The sequence below is a fragment of the Thermoascus crustaceus genome (genome assembly GCF_041956765.1).
Source record: "Thermoascus crustaceus strain CBS 181.67 unplaced genomic scaffold VTN00scaffold_3, whole genome shotgun sequence".
NCBI classification, from domain to species: domain Eukaryota; kingdom Fungi; phylum Ascomycota; class Eurotiomycetes; order Eurotiales; family Thermoascaceae; genus Thermoascus; species Thermoascus crustaceus.
Window position 1 is genome coordinate 36,471 of NW_027192529.1, and position 11,073 is coordinate 47,543.

An 11,073-nucleotide genomic window follows, 5' to 3' on the forward strand; every position below is an offset into this window, starting at 1 on the left:
GTCTGTCATCATTTTTGGTGAATTACTGCAACTGCACTCACATCGTAGCGATAGCATAAGATTTCCCCTTCGGTATCCATCACATCGCCCACACTTGGCCAAGTCGAAAGGAAATCCCCAAACTCGAGGAAGTCCGTTAGCGCTGCCTCAGCAGTAGAGTCATTCCTTGCAGGGCCGTTGTATTCGATCTGACGATCTGGTGACAGTTGTTGCCAACTCCTTCACAAGCGACCGACTTGCGCATAGTGTAATAAGAAGACTGGATCTGCTTATCGCTAGACAGAAGAATCCGCAAGACGTCGCCCAAGAAAAGAAAGGCACTCCTACCTACCATTCGGCGCAGTAATCTTGGAAAAGTCCCCTCGTACAACATACGGGACCGTCAAATGCGACATTTGTTCCACCTTGAGCAGAAAGTCAAAATAACTCGAATCTTCCTGAACGACTCCTCCAGCACAGCAGGCCGAAGAGTCAAATTTGCCATTCTTTTGACCGTTTCACAGTCCAAGAACCCCTGGAGAGCCAGTGTGGGTGGTGATAGTCCTCGTAATAAGTTGGTGTGAACCCAGCGAACGGACCGTCGAGAACACAATGCGCACCCTCGACACCTCTTGGGCTCCTGGTAGCTCCGTTCGCCCCGAATCCATCCTCGTTGTCCCAGATGGGTAATTCGGTGAGGTCTTTGTAATCGAGGGCCCAGTTCCAGTAGCTGAAGTGCAATACATTAGCCGCGACCGCCTTTATTTTTTAGAATAGAATAAAAATGTCAACTCACGGCAGGGAACCCTTGTAATGGCAATAATGCTGCAATGCTTTCTCGTAGAGGTTGAGGGAGTACCGGTGCCGCGGTAGGAAGGGGCTGGCATTGTGAGCTACATTATTTTCATTTTCGATCAGTTTAATCTGTTAAGCCCTGACCTGGTTGAAAAAACATCGTCAGGAGCCAGCACCCATGTACCTACAGTAATTACCAATTCGACTATGGAGAAGAGCAAATTCGTCATGAATTGATACGTTTGTGCGTCTCGGAGAACGCGTTCTGGTCAAGCACTGAGCAGCGGCCAGATACGTCAACTTCTCGGCTCAATCTATGCTTCTCCATTCTCGTCGGAGACTTGAATGAGTACATGTTTTCAAAATGATACGTGGGGTGAGTACGACCGAGAAACTCAAAGCCACCGAGAAAAAGAGAATGGGAGCAAGGATAAAAAATGGTAGTAGCACGCGTGAACGGCTCCTGCTGCGGATAGACGAGGTTGACCTTGTCGATGGATTGCCGCCAACAGATATCTCTGGATTCTCTGAATTCGGGAGAGGAAAATAAGAAGCGGTCTTTGTTCGTGAAGATAATAGCATTTTGGCAGAGGGAGTGATGGTGAACATGACACTCCACTGAAAAGTCCATCTGGCTATGGCAGGCCATCTACCCATGAATTCTTGCCCATCCAGGCCTAAGGGAACCCACGAAAGAAGCCCACTGACAAAACATGAACGGACACTGCAGCTCAAGTGCCGACCCTTGACACCACCTAGAGGCGATTTTGGTGGAATACTGCCTACGGTACAGTCGGTAATCAGTCACACACGAACGACCTTTGGGAGGCGATTCTGCCTTCTCACGGTTTTGTGGCGATCGATCGCGTTTGGGCCAAGGAAAAAGGGTGGCCGGACAGCATGTATCTGCCCTCGGACAAGAGCAAAGGAGTGTACCTGTTGGAAGCTTATCATTATCTGCATTGTCTGGTAAGTTATGTTCATGCTGAAGGTAGGTATCCAGCTTTGTCTCAGTACACGCATTAGCGTGTACTTTTCTATTTTGTATAGCGAATCCTCCGGAAGACTTTCTGGGAAGCGGTAGAGCAGAAGAAGCCCTATACTCATACTCCCGGTTCACATATTATTATTATTATTTAATCAAGTTTAACGTTCATATAGAGCCTTTCAGCTATGACAGACACCTCATCCTGGGCAGCAGCTAACTGCTGCCCCTGTACAGTTTCTAGGAATCACCCTGCTAACATCTAGTAATTCTGAACCTTTTCCTTGCCTGAACCGCCTATATTGCGCAGAGGCATTTGGGTCTAAGCCCTCCTTAATAATCCTTTGCTGTCTGGGTATCACCTGGGTAGGCCTCCTGGCCACTCAGGCTACCCACCCCCTTAACCATCTCCCGCTCGTTCTGCTGCTTCCACTCCTTCTAACCCATGTTCATTGTCCTGTTGGGCCCTCCGTGCTTCCCGGGATGCTTCCTGCGGAAAACACCCTATAGTGGTGGTTGCCAGGAACTCCAAAAGGCACTTAGTCGCCCGTCCATTGCTAAAGAGCCTTCCTAGTCCCGGTTCACATATAAATCATTGCTTTGATGTTTTACGCCAGGTGAGTCGAGTGTTCTTCACAAGAGACCCGATTTTATATTCAATTAAACCATGCAACATGTTTCATGTGAAACCGAGTGTCAGGCAGTCGGCGTATGAAAGATCTATATTTACAATTCTCTAGTATGTCCTGTTCAATGCCGACAACACACCCTTATACACATTCGGTGACTTCACTGCGGGCGATGGCCAAATGCATCGATGCAAGGTCTGGTCCCAACTTCGCGCTTTTGCTACAGAACATAGTGCCTGTTATAGAGATAGTATAGATGCAATTCCACTGGGGAGCATTTTGGTTTTTGCGATGATGGTGATGACGGGGTAGTTGACTTGGCTTGACTCATATCTTTCGTTGGTCCTGAATGATGATGTTGATATAAAGAATATATTTGATCTTTCATCTATGCTCATCTAGTGGATCTAACGGAGTGAAAGAGCCCTGTACATTGAATGCCCTCCAATGCTCTGCCGTATGTAATCGAAGCAATGCCCAACGTGTGGACCCCGTTCGATCCCCAGGTCAAAGTCCTTGTTTGCTTCTTGTGTTGGCATCTCCGAGGTCTTGTTTGGGTAGTAGGCTTGACGGATGAGATACTGGTAATGAAAGCGTGAGAAATAAAAAAAAGCGCAAAGGGCCTGTTGAAAGTTCTCATAGAACTATAACGTACCAAGCAATGCAGTTGATGAAACACGCCCACTACAGACAAGTTCGGGGCTAACTTTGGATGAATGACATAACCTAGGCCGTCTCATATCAGAATATGCATGTTAGCACCCTCAGGTTCTACTACAAAATTTTGGTATTATAGCCTCATATCGTACATACTCGGTACAAGAGAGTCCCAAACCGGTTCTGAACCCCCCCCCTGTTTCAGGGGGAGGTGCCTCAAACTCGGGATAATCGCGTACATCCTGCTTGACCCAGGCGAAGAGCGAGACACAGTTATTTCGCAGATAGCGCAGTGAACTTAGAGGATCTCCATAAAGTAGGTACGCAGTCTATCTACGCGGATACACACTAACATTGACCATATTTAAAAGACAGCTCAGTTAGACATTCTGGCGAATATAGAAGAGATGCTAGATACAAATAGGAAGCTACCAACCTGGTAAACAACACATCATCGCGTATTCCACATACGTACTAATGAACATTCGGTTTAGGAGTCCTCACAGCAACCTGAAGAGCACGCCCATTGTGCGCTATATCCTCATACCATCTCGGCCACTTGTACCTGCTCTCCCGCTCCCTCTCGGAATCATCCCAGTCGAAGTGGATGAGTATCTTCGTCTCCTTGTGCTCAGAGAACCGGCGATACGCCTCGGGTACGTCCTCAAGGTTGACGACCGAGCTGACGATGAACGACGGCTTCGCCTTTCCACTCTGAATCAAGTCCCTCAACACAGGCTGGTACCGACGGATTTCAGCAACTCCGCTGGCAATGGTGATACCCTTCATCCACAGCTCACCGATAGGCACAGGGAAAGTGGCCATCGCCGGACTCGACTTCGGCTCTCCCGGGGTCGGCCCCGTCGAGGGCCAATAGACCCCGACGAGCGTGATGCCGCCACGGGGCGTAGTCACAGCGATACAGCGCGAGATCACATAGTCAACCTGGGGCTTGAGGTCGGCGTTGACGCATTCGAAGCCCACGCAGTCCAGGCTGCGGGTGACGCCGCGGGGCTCGTGCTTCATGATCTCCGCGGCGGGGTCGACTTCGGTAAAGTTGATGGGGATGGCGCCGATGGATTTGGCCTTCTCGAGCCGGGCGCGTACGTGGTCGATGCTGTAGACGGCTCGGGCGCCGCGGAGGATGGCGCTGTATGCTGCCAGGAGGCCGACGGGGCCGGCGCCGAAGATGGCGACTGAGTCGCCGGCTTGAAAGCCGGAGGCTTCGACTCCCCACCAGCTGGAGGGCGGTCAGTTCAAGTTCAGCATTATGGGGAGAAGGATAAGACTGACGCTGTTGCAAAGATGTCACTGATCATGACGTAGTCTTCCTCGTGCTCCTTCCCTGGCGGAATGAGGACGCAGCTATTATCCGCAAAGGGGACTCGTATGTATTCAGCTGGAGGAAGTCAGAGACTGCTTTATGATAACACCGAGCGAGCGAGCTAGTTTTCAACATACATTGAGTGCCTCCAAAATGACCATGGACATTGCCAAAGTCGGCCCCTTCACCGATGACGGCTCCCTCGCCAGGGGGGTTCACATTGAGGCAATAAGCGAAATCGTTCTTGAGGCAGTTATCACAGAAGCCACACGCGGGCGCGGCCCTTTTTCTATCAGCATGGCATTCCAGGAGAGACGGAATTTACTGTACAGTTATGGAAGGACATACGAGACAACCACACGGTCCCCCTTCTTCAGGGAGAAGACGGCGTCTCCGACTTCAGTCACGATTCCGACGCCCTCGTGGCCCATCACCCACGGAGGGAACCGGCTACCGAAAATACCTGTTGCATATCAGATAACGCTCCAACATAACATAACATATTAGAAGGAGCATCTTGTCTTTACCGTGGTAATCATGCAAGTCCGTACCACAGATGGCAGCAGTGGTGAGTCGGACGACGACGTCGCTGGGGTCTCTGATTCTCGGGACGGGCCAGTTCTTCACGGTCATATGGAAGGGCTTGCCCTCCCACACGGTAGCCTTCATGTACTTAGGCATGGTGTTAGTTGCTTGCTGATCAGGTAGGGATAGAAATGATATGCTACAAGAGAATAGAGTACTTTTTCTTCTTCGGATGCCATTTTCAAGATCTTTTCGTCGTGCTCTTGTTGATATTTATATGTTGCCAGATATGACGCCGTCTTAGTTTGAAAAAAATCTCTTGGCCCACCATGTCAGCTATCAACGGTGTGGTATGCTGAATCTCTTCTCATCTTTTAATGCGATCCGTGAGCGGCTCGTTTTGTTGCCTCATCTTCCGTCCCCTGGATCTTTGCATCAAGGGATGCGTTCAGACACACGTCATTCCACTTGGCAAGCAAGAGTAAACCACCACAATTACCGAAAGAGGTTGTAAGCTAGGGGTTGATATAGGAAGAATTAAGAGAATATTGAACAGATCTGAACTTACAAGCACTGTTGGTTGGGGGTGGGAATCTGCTGAAGATTACATACCAGGTGACCTGGATTAGATTAGTATTCCACCTCCGCGTGGTGGGTGTGAGTGAGACTTTAGCCAACGAGCTAGTTATCTCGGAGATTTATATCATACTCAATTTTTGAACCCTGTCGGAGAAATAAATAGTAAGCCATGCTGGAGTAAAAAGCACTGCATTTGAGAAGTATACAATTCGAAGGACGATAATTATTCAGCATCTTTTTATTCACAGGAGACATCTACAGTAAATGACCTATGTACATGTACATGTACGTCAGAAACGATTCCAGAATACCGGATAGATAGGTCTTGGAAATGATCAAAGACTGAGACTGAAAATAGAGCGAGAGCATAAGAACTATGATCACATCACCTGTCCGTCCGACAGTACACTCAGCTTACTAGTCTTCGTACTTTCCCACGAAATCTTGAATCGATCCTGCTGACCTCAGGCAGTAGTTGGCCTAGCTCTATCCGTGCTTATGGTGATTATGATGATAAAATGAACGGTGTGGCTATGCTGTGTGAACTTAGTAAGGAAGAGACCTTTACGATGCCAGGGATGAAACCAACAGTTAGGTGACGTACCCTACAGGGTACCAGCAGTATATACTTAGGAGGTCCCTATACGTCGCTGTGTAGGTAGTATGAGGACTTTCCTAGTAAGGAAAAAATTCTTAATTAGTAGTACTAATGTCTTGTTCTTGTTCTGTTTCTGTTAGTGGAATGACCTTGTTTTATTCAATGACATGCTGCTTTGGGTGTAAGATTGTAAATTTGATATAGTCTAGGTCTAGGTCTCGATACTAGGTCTGACGCCATATGCTAGGTACCTAGCAGGAATGAGCTGTGATGAGATGTTCAGTCGAAGACATCAATCCGAAAACATCTTTGTTCTTTTGTTGCCCATACGTAATTCTAAACATGTGTACAAAACCATACGCGTGATAATTGAGTTCAAGTCACCAAGAACCGCTGATCTATAGCATGCACATCAGTCATGTATTCTGAGATTGCATGGATAGTAGATTCAACTGATCCCACTACGCCGTACTACTATCCGCAACCACCTTTTTCAACGCCATATTCTCACCCTGCAGCCGAGCAACCTGAAGCCGCAAATCATCCCGCTCCTTCGTCACCATCTTCAACTGCATCTCCAGACGGGCGATACGATCCTCCTTTCTCTGGCGACATCGACGGGCGGCCATCGTGTTCCGCTGCCTTTTCTCCAGAATGAGCTTATTGTCCGGTTTGTCGGTGTTGCTGGAAATGGATGCTGGAGTGGCGCTGTTAGGTGAAGACCGCTTTTGAGGACTGGATGACTTCGTGATCCGGTGGGGAGGACCGAGTCCTGTGGAGGATGACGCCTCGATTGGTCGATGAAGCATAGGGTCGGGATCCTGCACGTTGGCTTCGAGGTTGATCGTATCGACAGCGTCGGGAGACGTCAAGAATGGTGGCATGTTTTCCGACGTCGTAGTAGGGTCGAAGAGTGGATTGTCGAAAAGTGCAAAATTCTCAGTGCATGTCTGGCTAGGAGGAAGCGAGTAGCTTGCTGGTATCTCAGAGTTGTATCCATTTGACAGAGCCCCTGGAAACAAATGATCAGCTATATTGGCACTCAGGATAACGCAAACGCATTGGATCACTCTGCCGTACCGTAAGAGGCGCATTGTACTTCTCCATTACTATCTAATCGTCCCTCGCTTGCGGACCGCTGCGGAAATGCTGACTGGTTTGCATCTCCATGTTCGTTGCGCACAGTCTCTGGTGGATCCAGCTCGAGGAACAAGGAATCAAAAGGAGAGCATGGGAAAGTGGCACAGGGGTCATGGGTGAATACATTCGAGTTGAGATTGGCAGAAAACTCAGTTGTCGGGGTAAATGACGGCAACGGTCTAGAATCAGGCGGGTTCGGAACTGAAGGAGCGTATGGGGTTGAATAGGATTGGGTTGAGCGGGATTGAAGATGTGCAGAAACGGTCGTCGGTAGATGTAGATGGCTTGTCGATGTAGGAGAAAAATCATGAAAAGAAAGGAAATCACCTGTGCTTGTCGACGTAAAACAGCCTGGCTGGCCGGAAGAATCCAACCATGGTCTGGGACGGGGAGAAGAAGGACGCGATGGCCACCACGGACATGATTGTATGGTGGTGAGGGGTAGTTAAAACAACGAAAAAGAGTGCTTCGAAATGCGCCCCCCGAAGTTCGCCCGATCTAGGCGGCGTTGTGCCTGGCAATGGCAGAGGAAAGAGGGGAGAGAGAGAACGTCGCAGTTATAAAGAAGTCGGGGCGGTGCCGCTGACACGGCTGCAAGTCAGATCTAACCAATGATGGGCCCTGGTGGGTCGAGCCATGAACCCAAGTGTATGTATTTTACCATGATGGATTCTGCTGGGTGCACTTTTGTTTACGAATACAAGATTACCAGGATATCGGTTAGCAGCTTTAATAAAAAAGAAAGGCATGTTAAACAGAGACAAAATTGCCGAGGAGGTTGGAAGAACGAGAAGCTCTAGTCCTGCGATCCTCGTCATTCCATGTATAACAATTGAGGATGTCACCTGCTGAAAGTAGCGGATATGGGAAGCCCATTCAGGAACATTCGTCGGTAAAGAAATATCGCAGAGATAGACAGGACTTCTCCCAGTGCATGCGAGGAATCGCCAGTGTATCTTCCAACTGCCCCAGGCTGAACGGTTTTATGTCTCTCAGCATGGCGAATGAGCATGGTATGCATGTACTGTACAATCTTAGTCACATTGTATCCATGAGATAAATGGGTTTAGTGCGCAAGATCAACCAATTATAGTAAGACTTGATGACTCATAGTTACTCATTATTACTAGTGGATGACATGCGCTTGTAATATTGTATACTGCTGCTGATCAGCGGGGCTGTGGTTAGATCCGATGCAAGTGTAATTTTAAATTGATCTTATTGCAATTTGAGAGTCGATATCGCCATGGCATTGGTCAATCGCCCCCGGGAGCATTTAGAGCTGGTAGCCGTCTAGGGCTGTGCTGAGACAGTAGGCAGCGCGTACTTCTCTCCTACAGAGCAAAAGATGAGATGTCAGACTGTATATAATAGAAAACCAATTTCCTTTAGAGATTGGAAGGGAAGTTGAAGTATCAGAAATTTATGTACTGGTCAATCCATTTCTTGCAGACGTTGTTTACAATTTCGCATGTTGCAGCGTGCACAAGATTAGCTATCAAACGAAGCCTTAACAAGAGGTAATACAATAATTACAAGGTCAGAACTGTTTTCTATACACCCAGCCATTTCCTGTTCTCTTTCCAATTCATATTTGTGTATATGAAGAAAGCATTTTGCCGATCTGAGATCTGGGTTTCTCCCTCTTACTGATGGAATATTTTCCTGTCGACATCGTCTGAGCATATTTTATTTTTATGTTCTTGTCGTTTCTGCCATTCACGTACGAAACATATACTTACACTTCGCCCTCCCAAAGTTACAGTGATCGAGCAGCTTGCTTCCTGTTGCCATTCTCATAGGAAAAAACGGAGGATATCTCGTTCCTTTTCCTCTTCATATTATTTTTTGCTCTCTACGCAAAGGTCTAAATAGATTCAAGTCCTATCGTGAAAAGACAGTTTACGGACAGCTCGAAGTTTCTGTACCAGGCTCCTCTATCATGGAGCCTCCCGACAAGCCAATTCTACTTGCGGCCGTGCTGGGTTTTGTCATTATCCTAGCACTGCTTTGGAAGAAAAGAGGATCAGAAATCCCAACCATAAATTACTATCCCGGTGATATCTGGAGGAGGAAAGCACATGCAGAATTTGTCTCCAATGCCAGAGGCCTACTAAAGGAGGGGGCATCCAAGGTAAGTTTTGATGATCTGCAGTTTCTAAAGCAAGTGTGTACCTAACAACAAATTAGTTCCAAGGCCCCTTTCGCATCATAACGACCCTCGGATCCCGAGTTATCCTCCCACCCTCATACACAGAGTGGCTGAAGAACTGCCCAGAACTGAGTCATCAAGCGCTTGTCGAACATGTAAGTTGCAAAACATTGATTAACCAAAGTAGTAGTAGAAGATTGTCATCATTATATTTAACATCAAGTGCGGCAGGAATTTTTCACAGCGTATCCAGGAATGGAAGGAGTCAGAGTCGCTAACGATCCGAGGCGAATTTTCATTGATGTTGTCAAGACAAAGCTGAATCAGAATAGCCGTATGTGATAGTTGCGGTTTTTGGCTCCAGACTTTCAATGGCTGATAGAAACCGTTTCCTACGGAGGTTATAGAGTGCAGGGTGCTTCACGAACATGTCACCGAAGTCCTCAAGGAAAGCTGGACGGAGCAGAAAGGTAACAGATGCTTTCTGCCTTACCTGCTGTCGCCTATGAAAGATCTTGATCCGTACTGACATATCCTTTTTTTCATTTAGAATGGCACACTATCGACTGGTCCCAAAACGCTATGCACTTCGTCGGGCGCATGTCAGCATCAGTCTTCGTTGGCCCCGAACTGGCTCGTAACCCAGAGTGGCAAGATCTCCTAATCACCTACACAATCAACATGTTCCAGAGCGTCCGCGTCCTCCGTTCCTGGTCTGACTTCCTCCGGCCCCTGGTGCATTGGTTCCTGCCGGAATGCAGAAAATGCAGACAACAGGCGCGCCTTGTACGTTCGATGCTGAAGCCGCTATTCGAACGTCGAGCACGAGCCAAAGCAGCAGCAGCAGGGGGTCAGAAAACATCATCGAAGGACTCGGAGAACACGATCGACTGGATTGAGCAGGCGACCGCAAGGCGTCCGTTGGATGCTGTGGGGGCTCAACTCGGGTTTGCCATCGCTGCGCTCCACACGACCACCGAGCTGTTGAGGCAGACCTTGCTGGATATCTGCGCGCATCCGGAACTGATCCAGCCGATCAGGGATGAGGTGAAGAGGGCAGTTGATGAGAGTGGGTGGACAACTGCGGGGCTTTTCAAGATGCAGTTGCTGGACAGTGTCATCAAGGAGACTCAACGTTTGAAACCCGGATCCCTAGGTAAGCCTATGCTTGATTCCTGCCTTCATATGTATACAGGAAAATTGCTGATCCTTCATCCCCAAGTGAACCTCGAGCGGAAGGCCACGCGAGACGTGCGCCTCCCAAATGGCATGACCATCCCTCGCGGTACCGACGTTGCCATCGACGCATCTATAATGTGGGATCCAGCTGTCTACCCAGACGCCCTTACCCATGACGGCTACCGCTTCCTTCGTCTTCGACAGGATGGTGGGAAAACTGCCTCCGCAGCAGCGCTCGTGTCCACGAGTCCCGAGCATGCCGCGTTCGGGATGGGAAAGCATATTTGTCCCGGTCGGTTCTTCGCCGCCAACGAAGTCAAAATTGCTCTGGCGAGAATTCTACTCGACTATGACGTGCGAATTGCCAAAGACTGCAACCCAAAGATCGTGGAGATCGGCTTCGAGATGCTGAGCGACCCATCCGCGAAACTGGAGGTTAGGAGGCGGGTGGATCCGTAGAGCGTCAACTCAAGACATTTGTATGTAAAATTGATAGAGTCGGTCCATTTGACAGAGATTCTTCTATATTTC

General features: G+C 48.5%; 2 protein-coding genes across 2 annotated transcripts; one reads left to right on the top strand and one right to left on the bottom strand.

Annotated features, from left to right (window-relative positions):
* Nucleotides 1–471: 471 nt before the first annotated feature.
* VTN00DRAFT_5222 (uncharacterized protein) lies at nt 472–7,633 on the bottom strand (the record flags this gene model as incomplete). Its single annotated transcript, XM_069431730.1, has 10 exons — nt 472–709; nt 776–859; nt 3,521–4,285; nt 4,339–4,444; nt 4,507–4,652; nt 4,718–4,832; nt 4,897–5,041; nt 6,560–7,083; nt 7,152–7,390; nt 7,539–7,633. 10 exons carry the CDS (start codon nt 7,631–7,633, stop codon nt 472–474), a joined length of 2,457 nt encoding a protein of 818 aa, XP_069287659.1.
* A 1,520-nt stretch (nt 7,634–9,153) lies between these two features.
* On the top strand, nt 9,154–11,001 carry VTN00DRAFT_5223 (uncharacterized protein; the record flags this gene model as incomplete). The annotated part of the gene is made up of 6 exons (XM_069431731.1): nt 9,154–9,345; nt 9,402–9,518; nt 9,595–9,697; nt 9,771–9,833; nt 9,914–10,519; nt 10,586–11,001. The coding sequence occupies 6 exons, from the start codon at nt 9,154–9,156 to the stop codon at nt 10,999–11,001; spliced, it is 1,497 nt and encodes a 498-aa protein (XP_069287660.1).
* Between the last annotated feature and the right edge of the window lie 72 nt (nt 11,002–11,073).